Genomic DNA, 16,029 nt, shown 5'->3' with positions numbered 1-16,029 from the left:
GTTTTCATATTTTATCTTGTAACTGCGATTTTATTATTTTGTGTTAGATTGTTCCCTGCTATTACACAAAAATACAGTTTTTAAAATTTGTACAAAGTAGTTTTATCCTAGCAGTTTTGGTCAGGGTGTGGTGAGTTTTGTTTTATTCTGTTTTTTTTTTAGGTTGTTTAGAACTTTTCTACATGTGAGATACGGTCATCTTTGAATAAAGAGAGTTTTACTTTTTGCTTCTGTTATCTCTTCATTCTTTTCTTTAAAAGTATCTTTACTTCTAATTGATGCATCGTAATTATACAAACTTATGGAGTATAATCTGACATTTAATACATGTGCACAAAGGTAGATAATGTCAGGGTAATTAGCTTATCTGTCACTTAAGGCATTTATTATTTCTTTGTGGTAGGAATATTTGAAATTTTCTCTACTACCTATTTTGAAATATTTTCAATTAATTGTTGTGAACTATAGTTAGGCTGTTGTGCTGTAAAACATTAGGAGTTATTTTTCCTATCCAGCTGTACCCTTCTACCTGTTAATAATTCACTCTCTGTCTTCTTTTCCCCATGTCCTACTCAGGCTCTGGTAACCACCATTCTCTTCTCCACTTCTTTGAGATCCAACTTTTGTTCTATATATGTCGAAGAACATATTCTTTCTGAGCCTGACTTGCTTCACTTAACATAATGTCTTCTACTTCATCTCTCGTCTCACAATGGACAAGCTTTCATCCTTTTGATGACTGAATAATATTTCATTGTATCTACATTTCACATTTTCATTATCTATTCTTTTGTCCGTAGGTGCCTAGGTTGATCCTTTATTGGCCATTTTTTTACTGTCTTTGTGAAAAAGTCTGTGTCTTTCAGTCTTTTGAAAACTGGATTGTTTTTGTCTTGAGTTTTTGATTAACTGGTGTATTCTAAATATTAGTCCCTTGTCAGATAAATGGCTTGCAGATATTTTCTTCTATTCTGTCAGTTATGTCTTTATTATTTTGATGGGTTTCAGTATCATGAAGAAGTTTTAGTTTATGATAATTCAATTTATCACATATTTTGTTTCCTGTGTTTGTGAATTGATAGCAAAAAATATCTTTTCCCAAACCAATGTACTGAAACATTTCTCTATATTTTCATTTAGTAGTTTTATAGATACGGGTCTTACATTTAATTTTTTATCATTTTTTGTAGTTTTTTTTTTTATATGGTGAAAGAAGGGGATCTAGTTTTCATCTTGTGAATGTATATATCCAGTTTTTCTGGAACAGTTCAAGGAAGAAACTTTCCATTCCTCAATGTACACTATGAGTACCTTATCCAAAACTGTCCACTGTTATTTGTGGATTTATCTCTAGGAACTCAATTCTTTTGTACTCTATGTTAACACCATGTTGTTTTGGTTACTATATCTTTGTAGTATCTTTTGAAGTCAGGTATTATAGTACCTTCAGCTTTTTTTGCTCAGGACTGCTTTGGCTATTTGGCACCTTTTGTGATTGCATAAAACTTTTAGTTATGTTCTGAGAAAACATATTTGCTTTGTTAGGAATAATATTGAATTTGTAGATTGATTTAAGTACTGTCAATATTTTAATAATAAAGATTTTTTTACTCCATGAACCGGAAGTGTCTTTCTATTTACTTTTGTCCTCTTCAATTTATTTCATCAGCATTTTGTTATGTTTGTTGTAGAGATTAGTCACTTGTTTAAACTTATTCCTAGGTATTTTATTTTTACTTCTTTTCACTTAAGTTTGTAGGTATTGCGAATGGGACTATTTTATTGATTAGTTTTTTAGCAATTTTGTTTTTGGCATATTTAAATAAAAAAGCTACTGATTTTTGCTAATTTTTATATCCTACAACCTTAATGAAATTTATCCTTTTTAACAGTTCAGAAGAATCTTCAGTTTTTTCTATATATCAAATCATGTCCTCTATAAACAAAAATAGTTTTACTTTCTTCTTTCCTATTTGAGTGCCCTTTATTTCTTTCTCTTGCTTTATTCCTCTGCCTAAGATTTCCAATATTGTGTTGAATGAGAACAGTGAAAATAGACATCATTATCTTTTCCTTCATCTTAGAGGTAATGATGTCAGCTTTTACCTATTCAGAGTATTGATAACAATTTTGTCACATGTGGGCTTCATTATCTCAAAGTACATTTCTTCTTTATCTAATTTTTTGAGAGTTTTTATCAGAAAGGGACATTGAATTTTATTAAATACAGTTTTTCTATCCACTGACATAATTAGATGATTTTGTCCTTCTATTGATGTATTACTGTGCTAAGTTTATTATTTTGAACCTCCCTGTATCCCTGGGATAAATTTAATTTGATCATGGCACAGGATCTTTTTAATGTACTTTTGTGTTTGATTTGCTAACATAGTTTTGAGAATTATTGCATATTTGTTCATCAGGGATATTGATCTGTAATGATCTGGGTTTTGTGGGGAGAGGAGCCGGGGCAGGGATCAGAGAGAGAACTCGTGGCAGTTGATCACAGAGCCACATCCCCAGCCCTATTTTGTATTTTATTTAGACACAGGGTCTCACTGAGTTGCTTAATGCCTCAGCCTCCTGGGCCACTCGGATTACAGATATACACCACCGCGCCTGGCTATAGTCTGTTTTTGCTGTTGTTTGTTTTTGCCTGGTTTATTTATCAGGGTAATGCTGACTTAACAGAGTAAGTTTTCAGGGGTTTCCTCCTTTTCATTTCTTTAAAGTATTTAGAGGAGAACCGGCATTATTCCTTCTTTAAATGTTTGGGAGAATTCAGGCATGAAGCCATCTCATCCTAGGCATTTCTTCTTTGATAAATTTTTGTATTACTGGTTATTGATCACTTCTGATTTTTGTCATTGTGATTCAACTTTGTTAGGTCATATGTATCCAGAAATTTATAGTTTTCTTTTAGGTTTCTCAATTTATTCCTATATAGTTATACATCATAATCCTTAATGATTCTTTGTATTTGTATTCCCTGATGTTATTTACTTGGATCTTCTGTTTCTTTTTTGTTGTTGCTATTGTTGTTTTGTTAGTCTACATAGTAAAGATTAGTCAGTTTTGTTTATCTTTAAAAAAATCCCTTTTTTATTAATCTTTTGTATTTTTTAAGGCTCTATTTTATTTATTTTTGCTCAATCTTTGTTATTTTTTTATCTTCTACTAACTTGGGGTTTGGTTAATTCTTTTCTAGTTCTTTAATTTACATCCTTAATTTGTTTTTGTGAAATCTTATTTTTCTAATGTAAGTACTTGCTACTATAAAAATTACCTGTTTGTTCTGCTTTTATCATATTGCCATAAGTTTTAGAACATTATTTTTATATGTTTGCAAGAAATTTTTAAATTTCCCTATTGGTTAATGAAGAGAATGTTTTCTAATATGAATGTATTTTTATAGTCAGTGTCTAAAATTCTTACTGTTTTTCTAGTTATATTCCATTGTTTTCAGAGGAAGATACATGCTTTGGCTTCATTTTTTTTCAAATTTGCTGAGACTTATTTGTGACCTAACATGCCTGTCCTGTGTTCATCATTCAGAATTGCATTATTCAATCTCCATGTATTTATATAGTTTCTGTAGTTTTTTTGGCCAATAAATTTAATTTGTTATGATCTGATATGATGCAAAGAATTATTTCAGTTTTTGAAAAATGTTTTCAAAAACTTGTTTTGTGTCCTAAAATAGGGTTTACCTTGGAGAACATTTCATGAGTATCTGAAAAGAAAGCATATTCAGCTGTTGTTGGATGAAATATTCTGTAGATGTCTCTAAGTCCATTTGATCTATAGTAGGTTTTATTTGTGTAGTGTCTTTGTTGATTTTATAGTTGGATGATGTATCTATTGAAGTTACCATGATTGTTGTATTGGAATTTATCTGAGTCTTACTGTCAAATATTGTTTATTTTGTCTCATTCAGTGCATAGGTATTTGGGGGATAATATTTTCAATCTTTATTTTTTCTTGTTGGACTTTTTTCTCTACCAGTGATCTTTTTAGCCACTTTTTTTGGGGGGGGGATTAAAATTTGCTTCTTTCTGATTTGAGAGTTACCACCCCTGCTTCTTTCAGGCTCCATCTGCATTAAATATAATTTTCCATCTTTTCATTTTCAGTCTGTGGATAACTAATATACTCTTCTAATGAGATTTATTCCTTTCTGAGATCTCCTTATTAAAACTTCTATCATCTTCTGTGTGTAGAATTTTCTATTTTTCTATAGTATTTGCTTAGTGGTCATGATTTCCTTTTGTTTATGCTTATCACATAAATTTTTTATTTCTTCTTAGGGTCTGTCACATAATTACTGGAAATAGCAATTTAGGTTTATAATTACATTCTTTCAGGGCTTGAAACAATTTGTTCCAAGCCTTCCTGGCCTTTAGAGTTTTTGCTGAGAGATTTGCTGTCATTGTGACTGGTTTTCCTTTATACATGACCTTGGCATTTCTGCCTTGTAGCTTTTTAAAATTCTTTACTTGGTCTGTATTTTTGGTATATCAGTGTCATGTATCTCTCTTGTTCTATGAGCCTTGTTAGGTCTTTTAATGTCCCATATTTCTTAGATACTCTGCTCATGTAAAGTATTCTCATTAATATTTTCTCTTCAACGCCTAAAACTTTGTTTTCTACATCACCTAATCTATTAGTAAGACTTTCAAATGACTTTTTTATTTGATTGAGATTTTTATTTCCAAGATTTCTGTTTGGTGCTTTTTATGAAACTGTATCTTTAAATTGAAATACCCTTTTATAGCCTATCTTTCTTCCTTTAGTTTATTTGATAGATGTTCTTTTACTTCAGTGATCATTTTAACCAATTTTTGAATTTTTTAAAAATATTTTTAGTTTTGATGGACAATACCTTTATTTTATTTGCTTATTTTTATGCAGTGCTCAGAATCAAATCCAGTGCCTGACACTTGCTAGAGGAGCGCTCTACCACTGAGCTACAACCCATGTCCAAAAACTTGTTGAATTCTTCATCTGACATTTTCTTGACTTCAATGTCTATGAAATCAGTTATTAGAGAGGTGTGAATTCTGAAAACTATCTTATTACCTTGTTTCCTCACATTTTTCGTATTTCTGGGTTGATATTTTCACATCTGCTAGGATGATTATCTCTTCCAGTGTTATGTAAGGAACTTTTTAGTGAGCTGTTTCTCTTAATTGTGTGCCCTGAGTTGGGAATATATCTATGTCAAAACTCACACCCAACATTGTTTTTATATTCAGTCCCTCACACTGTTTTGAGAGGAGATACAATCAGCTGTGATCAATTCAGAACAAAGCCATATACTAATAAACCTTCAAAAAATATTCTGAACATGTTCTTCTCAATCTCTTTTATCTAAAAGTGGAAATGTGGAATAATTTCAAGCATAAGTTAAGAAATTAGGTATTAAAGAAAGTACATTGCTATTAGACTGTGGGGTCATGATGAGGAAAGAGGGAAAGGAAATGGCAGTGGAGAGACAGGAGTAGAAAACACAAAAAGAAAAAGAGGGAGAGAATATAAAGTGAACAAGGAGAAAGAGGAATGAGTAAATCCATTTAATTCATTTAATATATATATTTATATATATAATTGTGTTAATGAATACAATATTAAATAATAGGGAGAAACTTAGCAAATCAATATAAAAATAATATCTGTGAAATAAAAAACTATTTTTAAATTATTTCTTACTAAACTAATTGAGATGGAGAGATTTCTTATTGGGCCTTCTGGATTTGAATTTCATTGGGTTTTGGCAGGCTTAGTAAATGCTCTCACCTCCTAGTTTGCCTGTACGTTTCTCTGGATGTGGAGGTAATAACCTCTCTAGCCCACCTCTGATCCAAGTCTATTCTGCTCCCTCTGTTGTTTGGTATGCTGGGCATGCCTATGGCTTTCTGGAGGGTGAGAGAAAGAGCCCCTAATTGTCTGTAGTTTAGAATTCAGTCTCTTCCTGGTTGGGATTGCAGTCTTATGTGCCGGCCTATAAAAGTGTTTCCTGCACCCAGAGCTGTCAACTGGACTGAGCTTACCTGTGTAGATTTCAAGATGCACAGAGTGTGGCAACCCTGGGCTGTAGTGCAGGGTCCCATCCATAGTGGCACTGAGTAACCTGCAGGAGGTGCAGAGTAGTTGCCTGTGGCTGGGACACAAGCATGATTGAGCCTGAGTCTACTATTGACAGGTTTGGGGTTGCATAAACAGGCTGCTCTTAGGGCATGCACTGTGCTGTGGCAGTACAGGATGCTTCTGTCAGCTACTGAAGAAGGGACAGCTTTGGTAGGGACTGAAATTTATGTATTCCTAGAATAGTGCTTGTGTGTGCTCAGCTGTAGTCAGTTTCTAGGTTGTGTTCAGCACTGCTAGGCCTCAGGTGGCTTCTTCTGTTTTATGGTGCATGTTTTCTATGCCTATATGATTTCTCCTGGAATCACCCAGTCCACCCAGGATTCCCACATATGTGATCTGATGTTTGCTTGGCTGGACCAGTAGCAGAGGCATAGCACCTGTCACTTCTTGAAGGCTCATGGAGTTGGGATTGAACCAGTGGGTCCAGGTAAATGCACTGGGGGCCAGGCCACCCCAGATGGCTGAAGTACATCCATTCAGCACTGAGGAATTTACTGGTAACTTCATAGGACCTCTTAAGCCTAAGCTGGTCTGCCCACCTGCCTCCCAGGGTTGTGTATGTCACCAAGGGAACCTGCTTTCCAGTTCATCAACAGGTTGAGCTTCTAAAAATGAGTCGCCTGACTGCAGGCCCTCCTGACTGTTTTAAAGGGACCTCAGTTGACCATGTCCTCAAGGTAGGCTGCCTAGGTGCTTTCCAGGGCCATATGAAACTGGGCAGCTAGTTCAGAAGACTGAGTTGGCTAGGAGAAACTGCCTGGCTGCTATACAGATTCCTAGGTGGACAGAGTCTTAAAGTGGTACTCTGTAGCAGGAACCTGTGGTAGAGTGGGCGTAGTGTGGGCTGAATTCTTTTTCTAGGGATAGTGCAGTAGTATGGTAACCCAGTAGCTCCCCAAATGGTGCTCATGATCTTAGAAGACTGAAGACTTATCTAACAGCAAATGATTGAGGCCAATCTCAAAAGACAGGGTGAGAAAGTATATGCTGATTGCTTAGTTGCCTTCTTTAAAAGGCCATCGTGAGTGTATCCTCATAATCCCTATTGTCTCTTCCATGTCCCCACAGAAACACTCCAGTGAAATAGCTATTTTTTCTTCATTTGGCTCTTCCTATGGATAGAAGTATGGCATCTCGTTTGTCAGTCATCTTGGTGATGTCACCTTTATTTTTTCCTTTTGTACTGGCTGTACTCTCCAGTACAGTAATTCACAGGGGAAAAGTACTTATTTCTGATCTTAATATCGATAGCCATCGAGGAAATACAAAGCAAAAGCACAATGAGGTATCATCTCACCCTAGTTAGAATGGCTATTATCAAAAAGATAACAAACTTGTGAGAACTTGGAGAAAAGGGAATTCATATGTTATTGTTATGAATGTAAATTAGTACAGTCACTAAGGAGAAAATTAGGCAGATTCCTCCAAAGTTAAAAAAAAAGAAGTACCATATAATCTAGTAATCCAGTATACTAATGGTTATATATCCAACAGAAATGAAATCACTGGGTCAAGAAGACAGCTATATCCCCACTTATTGCAGCAATATTTACAATATCCAAAATATGGAGCCATCCCCAAGTGTCCATTAACAGAATAATGGATAGAGAAAATGTGGTGTGTATAAATACTAACAGAATTCTATTCAGTCTTTAAAAAAAAAAAAAAGGATGAAATTGTATCATTTGTGAAAACATGGATAAGCCTCAAGGGCATTTTAAGTGGAATAAACCAGGTACAAAAACATGGTCAGTATTAAACTTATTCAGAGGTATAAGTTCCCATTCTTTAAGACCTTCACTCTTTATTGCTTCTTTTGCTGTACAGACATTTAGTAGTTTAATATGATACCTTTTTTTTTTTTTGCTTTTGTTTCTTATACTATTTCTTTTGTTTTGTTTTGTTTTGCTTTGCTTTCTGTGTGTGTGTGTGTGTGTGTGTGTGTGTGTGTGTGTGTTCTTCTTAAAAATATCCTTGGCCATAGCAGTATCCTGAAGGATTTTTCCTGTTTTCTTTTAGTGGTTTCAGAATTTCAGATCTTACATAAATCTTTAGTCCATGTACAGTTGATTTTTGAAATGAGGTCTCATTTTATTCTTCTGCATGTGGATACCCAATTTTCCCAGCAGCATTTATTTAAAACACGATTCATTCTCCCATGTGTGTTTTTCATATCATTCTCAAAAGTCAGTTGGCTGTATATGCTTGTGTTTACTTCTAATATGTTTTGTTCCATTGGTCTATATGTCTCTTTTTTGCTAATCCCAGGATGTTTTCATTACTTTGTAGTATTTAGGGGAAGAGGGGTACTGGGGATTGATTCCAAGTGCCATAGGTAACCACTGAGCCACATCCCCATCCCCTTTTATTTATTGTTTGTTTGTTTATTTAAAGTTTGAGATAGGGTCTTGCTATATTGCTGAGGCTGTTTATTTAAAGTTTGAGATAGGGTCTTGCTATATTGCTGAGGCTGGCATTGAACTTGCAGTCCTCCTGCCTTCACCTCCCAAGTCACTGGGATTATAGGAATCTGTCACCATGCCCAGCAGTTTTGTAGTATATTTTGAAGTGAGGTAGTATAATGCCTCCTGTTTTTTTTGTTTTTTCCCAAGGTTGCTTTGGCTATTGGGGGTATTTTGTGAACCCATATAAATTTTAGTTTTTTTTTTTTGTTGTTGTTGCTTTTTTTTTTTTAGTTCTGTGAAAAATGTCATTTGTACTTTGGTGTATGGATTGCTGTCTTGATTCTTATTTCAGGTAATTTTGATGCTGTTGATGTATAACAGTGCTGCTGAAGGGTGTGTGTGTGTGTGTGTGTGTGTGTGTGTTTAAGGTTGATTTTGTGTCCTTCAACTTGATGAGTTAATTTACTACTTGTAATTGTTTTCTGGCAGAGAGTCTGGGTGTTTTTTGTTTTTGTTTTTTAAATATATAAGATCAGGTCATTTGCAAACAGTGACAATTTGATGATGACTTTCCACTTTGTATGCCCTTTATTTCTTTTTCTTACCTAATTGCTCTGGCTAGGATTTCTAGTACTATGTTGCAAATGTGATGAAAGAATGGGCATCCTTCTCCTTTGCAGTTGTATATTTTTGATGCATTTCTTTTTTCATGATTTATTGTTAATTTATTTTCATAATGTTTCATTTAATTCTTCAGATATGCTTTCCTTTAATTCTTTGGTTATATTTGTTAGAGCCACTTTAAATTGTCTTTAGTAAGGCTGGCCATATTAGCTTAGTAGTAGAGTGCTTACCTAGCATTCTGCTTTTGGTACTGGGGATTGAACACAGGGTTCACTTTACTACTTAGTTCTATCCCCAGCCCTTTTTACTTATTTTTTTTTTTTAATGTGAGATAGGGTCTCACTGTGTTACTTAGGGTCTCGGTCTCCTGAGCTTTTAGGATTACAGGCATGTGCCACCACACCCAGTTTGCCTAGCTTTCTTGAGACCTATGTCTCATCAATCCTTATTATGATCAAAAGAGAAGATTCTTGGTATTTGACATATGGGCCCACAGAGTCCTACAGTGTTTCAGATCCCGAGTATGGGCCATACTTTGCTGTTTTGTTTTTTGTTTTTCTACTGGTGGGGGGGGAGCACAGAGCTTTAGCTTTTTCCCCCACTTATTTTCTTATAGAATGTATTCTTTTAAGTTGCCTTCTTCTGTGCTTATGAGTATTTAGTACTTGGATTCCAACAAATCAGCTCCCTGAGCATCAAAGCTGATGGTGTTCATAGGGATGCTCAACCTTGGCAATCTACTCTATCTTAGGGTTTTTGAAGAAATCAGTTTCATGCCAGAATGCCATAGGCATTCATTCTTCTTATCCTAAGTTCACTAACTTTTTATAAGTAAATGTTTTTGCCTTTTTTTTTCTTAACTGATTTCCAGAGGACCAAAGTTGGGAGTGGGGGTTGTTGTTGTTGTTGTTGTTGTTGTTGTATTATATATATATATATTTTTTTTTTTTTACTTGTAGTTGGACACAATATTTTTATTTATTTTTATGTGGTGCTAAGGATCGAACCCAGTGCTTCACACATGCAAGGCAAGCGCTCTTCCACTTTGCCACAACCCCATCATCCCTGACCCCGAGCTCTTTTAGATATTTATTTTGAAAAAGGGTCTTGCTTAGTTACTAAAGCTGGCTTTGAACTTTGGATCCTCTGGCCTCAGTCTTCAGAATCACTTGGATTACAGGAGTGTGCCACCACACCTGGCAACAGCCTCCACCTTGTATACGCCTCCTGTAAGGAGTGAAGAAGAATTTTCATTCTTCTATTATTCTACCTTCATGTCTGAATATTTTGCCTCTTGGTATGGAAATCTAGGTTAAATTTTTAAGTTCTTTTTTGTGTTTTTATTCTTTAAAGTAATAGATTCACTGTTTCTGTATTGCCTTAATGCCACCTTTAAAAGGAAGTCTCCTGTCAGACTTTTCTTGCATCCTTTGTAGTTAATTTCTTTTTACTTTGGTTACTTTTAGGTGTTTCTCCTACTGGTTGTTTTTACACTGTTCTGTTATGGTATTTTTTGTTATGTTTGTGATCTTCCTTTTCTTTCTTATTGTCTTTCCTTAACATATTATGGTTTTCTGTAGCTTCTTGAACATGTAGGTACTTTTTTTCATTTTTCTCTTTCCTTTAAGGACTTGTATTTTTTATTGAATGCCCACATGTTGGGTTTTTCTTTCTGTTTCGGATAGTTTTATATTATTACAAATATTACTTGTACTTTTTTTCTTGGACACAGTTATGTTTAATCTTTTCATACCTACTTTTAAGGTTTGTTAAGTGGACTGGAAGAGCATTTAGTCTAAAGCTAATTTTCTCTCCAGTATTTAGATAATAAATTTTGTACTCTATTCTGTCTCCTGTGAATTATAAGACGTTCCCACCCTGGCCTATCAGAACACAAACTTTCTACCCATGTGTTTTTGCCCCCATGCTTATTTTTTCTGGTCCTTCTATTCTTTCTCCATCCTAGGGTGGTTTCTTCACATATATACTCTCTACTACTCAGCTAAAGAGACCATGGGGTTCTTTTGCAGATTTTTAGAACCTTCTCTTTCTGTTTAGCTGTCCCTTTTGATCCTGCACCTTATATCGTATAATCACCTTGGCCTTGCTGAATCCCAGCTCCTTCTCCACTCTATTATGTCCTAGCTCTGCTTAGGTTTCCCTGCTTACTATGCTGCCTGGCATGTATAGAACTGGTCCAATCTTAAGGCTTACCTTGTGTTATCCTTTGTCAGGGATCACTGTCTTTTTATGATTTCCCTGAATCTGTAACACCAAATAAAACAGCATTTACTATTTAATGATTGATTTTTATTGAGTCTTGCCAAAGCTTTCAGCCTATTATTCTCATATAAACAAGAATTCTTTAATTTCATGGTGTTAACTTTAACTGATTTGTATTTTACTTTATCAGACCTTATATCAATTTGTATTAGATCTGTTTTAGCTTACTGTTGATATATAAAAAATTCAGCCATTCAAAACAAGTGCCAATATAGTTGACAATATAGTCTACCTCCCAGATATGAACAGTATGCTATGGATATCAGCCATTAATTTTTCAGAAGTATCATTCAGTTTTCTTTATTGATAAAAGCATGATGTTACTGCATTTATATACTTGAAATAGTGGGTGCTATGACAGGTGGCACTTTAACACCTTGTGTCCCACCCACCAACCCTAATGTCAAAAGATGAATTTCAATTGTATTATGCTAGTCTATTATTAATTTATAAGACATATGAAAAATAATCTGACTGAAATTCCATGGTATCATTTAATCTACCGTGTGAGAATTGTTCAGACTCGATGACCCACTTGCTTCATCAAGTAAGTGGCTCAGAGTAAGAACAAGTGGTTGTGAAAAACCTCCATTAAAAATACTATGAAAAAATTATTTACAGATTTATATTTAATGAATAGGACGGCCTTTAGAATGTTGAAGAGATAATTAATTGGAATATAATACATTGGAAGTTAACCAAAATCACATTATAAAAGGATACAAGATATAGAAAGATGCTTTTGATTTCATCAGTCCTTTTTTATTTTTTATTTTTTTGATTTTTTGGTCCTGGGATGCTTTACCACCGAAACACAGTTCCAGTTCTTTTTATTTTTTATTATGAGACAGGGTCTTGCTAAGTTGTTGAGGCTGACCTTGAACTTGTGATATGGGTGTGTGTGCCACTGTGCCCTTCATCAGTCCCTAAGAAGGGAATTTGAAAAGAAGATTGTAGAGAAATAGTACTAGTGATATAACCAGTATTTTTAAAAATTACTTTAAAAAATTAGAATCTTCTGATTGAATGATTAATTTGTATTAATCGTCTTACAAATGTTTTTATCACCTACTTTAATATTTGCTTTGGAAGCAAATAATTTATTCTGAGCAAGGTGTCACTCTATTACTTTAATCTCACTTATAGTTCATGTTTGACCTAACCTATAGGTCTGTTTGATAGTTAAAATATAGAAGATATCTTTCTTTTAAAGGCGGCAATATGTCTTGGGGTGGGGGGATAACCAGGAATTGAATTCAGGGCCATTCAACCACTGAGCCACATCCTCAACCATATCTTGTATTTTATTTAGTGACAAGGTCTCACTGAGTTGCTTAGCGCCTCGCTTTTGCTGAGGCTGGCTTTGAACTTGGGATCCTCCTTTCTCAGCCTCCCAAGCTGCTGGGATTACAAGCATGCACCACCACACCTGGTGGTAATGTGTCTTTGACAATGTATTTTTAGTCTTATTTATACCCAAAGTTCTCTTTATTGCAAAATTCTGAGGACTAATGCATGGTAGTAAATAACCACCAAGTTTTCTGTAGGAGAAATGGTCCAATGACTTTCTCTTTTTTGTCATTATTTTTACTAATGAATAATGCAACAAAAATGAGAGGAAAACTAGCCTTAATTTATTTGACCTATTACTTTTATTTTTCTTTTGCTGTGCCTGGGGTTTGAACCCAGGGCATTGTATATGCTAGGCAAGTGCTCTACTACTGAGATACAAACATAGTTGTAAACCTATTACATTTTTAATATGTTTAAAATAACTCTGGTCAGGGACTACAGCTCAGCAGCAGAGCACTTACCTAGTTCGTAGGAGGCACTGGGTTCAATCCTTAGCGCTGTGTTAAAAAAATATATAAGTAAAATAAAGGTATCCCGTCTATTTACAACTACAGGAAAAAAAATTGTAAATATATATATAACTCTGGTCAGCCTAAAAAAATAAATAATTAGATTTAATTAGGAAGCTGGAGAGTTTTAGCTCTTCAGGTATTAAGTTTACTTCTCAGAAACCTTCCTCTTCTCTCCTCTGTCATTTTACATGCTTCTGTGTTTCCTTTAATGCCTTATACTAATGTTCAACACTCCTTAAGTTAGTATTTATTTTAATGATCTTACTTTAAGTTATGGTCTCTAGTGTCCACTTATTATTCACAATGTGAAATAGTATTATTTTTCAGAAACTCCTTTAGCTGTTCCTTTCTTTGCAGGCTTCTTCTTACCAAAACAGAAAACCCTCTGTAGTTGGTCTGTTGTAGAAAATCTACAAAATTGGTTGTAATATGAATTCATTTTTTGTGCTGTGATTTAGGTAGTGTACCATTTCTGACATTCTGAATTATTTCTCATTTTAGAGCCCTATGAGATTCCTTGTATATGAACAGTGATTATGTCAGTATCTCTATATTAGTCAAGAGTTTTCCCAAAAATTTGTTTTACAGTAATTTTTATTTTTTTCTACATCCTTAGTAGGAAAGTATCCATCGCAATAGTTCAAGAAGCATTTATCTTAAGAAGACCAGTAGAGTCGATTTTATTCTTGGGGGGGTTTTGTTTGTTTTGTTTTGTTTTTTTGTAAGCAGAAAGTCATTAAATTTTAATCTGCCAAGAAAGAAAATCCAGAGTTCAGACTTTAAATTAAAGGACACGTTTCCCCAAAAAGACTGTGAGGGTCAGTAAGTTGGGTGACTTTTTCATAAAAACATACATGGTCACTTTTTATGCTATAAAATAATGTTAGAACAAAGGATTTTTGTAATTGCCCTGAAATTATAGTTTTCTATTTGTTGTTCTTTGTTTAAATTCCCAAGTAAAGGGTACTGCTTTCATATTTAGTCATTTATTTCAAGGCCCCAATGATACAATACTGTGAAAATCAGTATAGGTAACCTAAAATAGAATTTAGGATATTTTAGACATAGGGATGACTACAAACATGTAGGTGCTAATACACTGGCTATTTGAACTAAAGGAGAACTAATTTGTGGTCCAAACAACAAGACTGTAGGTTTCAATGAGCTTGATAAGGATGCTTAATCATAAGAAAAACTAATGTCAGCTACTTTTTACCATACTGCCAAGCTTGGCAGTATAAAACAACATTTATTCTGTCATAATTTTGTGGGTCCAAAATTTGGGAGTGTTCCAGCTAGGTAATTCTGGCTCAGATTTCTCAATATTGATTGCAGTTAATATCATATAATAGGGTGACTGTTGGTGGTAATATTATATTATACATTTCAAAAAGTTAAAAGAAAGGATTCAAACTTTTTTTGCCATACAGATAAGTGATCACATAGATATGTTTTAACTTGTTTTAAATATTACACAGTATATACATGTATCAGTATCACTTGTTACCCCATTAATATGTAGAGTTTTTATATATTAGTTAAAAATTGATCCAAAAAATAACAATTGCTATTGAGACATCACTTGAGAATGCAGATAACTGAGACCTTAACTAGGACTGGAGGATCTACTTTGAAGATGGTTTATTCACATGGCTCTGAGAAGTCTCCAATTACTCATCCATGAAAGTTTTCATAGGGCACACCAAATGTGATCAAAACATGGCTAATGGCTTCCCCATAGAGAGTAGTTTAAGAGATAACAAAACTCAAGTCACAGTATCTTTTTTACTTAGCCTCCGAAGTAATAAGTCTTCATGTTAATCATATTATATTCATCAGAGGTAAGTTATTTAGTGTACTAAAACTTGAGTAAAAGGAAATTAATCTTCACCAGAGAATGGTTGCAAAGAATTTGTGGACATACTGTAAAAACCACCGTAAAAGAGTTTTAATTTTACTATCTATTCTGTGGTTATAAGTACAGTCATATGTAAAGAATAACTGATCTGTAAAAAAATATTTGAGCTTTTAAAGTTAAGGTGAAAAGGATCAGATTGGCATCTGAACTAAATAAGCCTTGGGATTCCTAGGAGACATGCTCTATCCAAGTATTGGCAGTCATGCAGAGAAGCTATATTCCAGGAACATAAATTGTTTAGGAGTCTAGCTGGTGAGACAAAAAGGCATTAGAGGCTCAGTGACATGGTACTTGCCTTGCATATGCAAAGCCCTTAGTTCCGTCCCCAACACTGCACAAGACAAAAACAAACAAAAAACCCAAAGCACTAGATAGAATAGGAGTAGATATAGAGATTTTAAACAAGACTGTTTTCCTTAAATAAAGCTAAGCCTTTTTATTCTCTAACCTGTGGGAAATAGCCGTCTTAATCCCAGTGTCAGTGGTAATTCGAATTAAATCCAAGTGTAAAGGAGAGTTCTGTGTATGGGTACTTGATAAACTTTGTGGTTGCCATAGTTTAATTAGTATGCCTATTGATTTTGTTCTCTTCCTGCTTCCGTGAGATTGTATAATAGACTTAGCTGTTTGTGTCGTGTTATTGTTTTTGGTTTTGTTTGGTAAGATTAACTTTTATAAAGGTGGTATAACAGAAGAGTCAAATGGATTCCTGATGGAGTTTACTACTGGGTCTGAGAGAATGAGAAAGATAAAATGTATGATTTGGGTGTTTTGTAGTTATGTTTTA

General features: G+C 34.2%; 1 protein-coding gene across 9 annotated transcripts in view; it reads left to right on the top strand.

Moving 5' to 3' along the window:
• The window catches only part of Stag1 (STAG1 cohesin complex component), a 360,462-nt gene that overhangs the window by 233,291 nt on the left and 111,142 nt on the right, over nucleotides 1-16,029 (top strand). Inside the window, exon 1 of one of the 9 annotated variants that reach the window (XM_078043365.1) lies at nucleotides 2,533-2,692. The exons of the other annotated variants lie outside the window; for them this stretch is intronic. Coding sequence (XP_077899491.1) covers nucleotides 2,571-2,692 — 122 coding nt within the window. The 5' untranslated portion in view covers nucleotides 2,533-2,570. Of the gene's footprint in view, nucleotides 1-2,532; nucleotides 2,693-16,029 lie in introns of those variants that run through there. 9 annotated transcript variants of the gene reach the window in all.

This window comes from Ictidomys tridecemlineatus, chromosome 3 (genome assembly GCF_052094955.1).
Source record: "Ictidomys tridecemlineatus isolate mIctTri1 chromosome 3, mIctTri1.hap1, whole genome shotgun sequence".
NCBI classification, from domain to species: domain Eukaryota; kingdom Metazoa; phylum Chordata; class Mammalia; order Rodentia; family Sciuridae; genus Ictidomys; species Ictidomys tridecemlineatus.
Note: the sequence above shows the minus strand (reverse complement) of the source record. Positions and strands in the feature narration are given on the sequence as shown.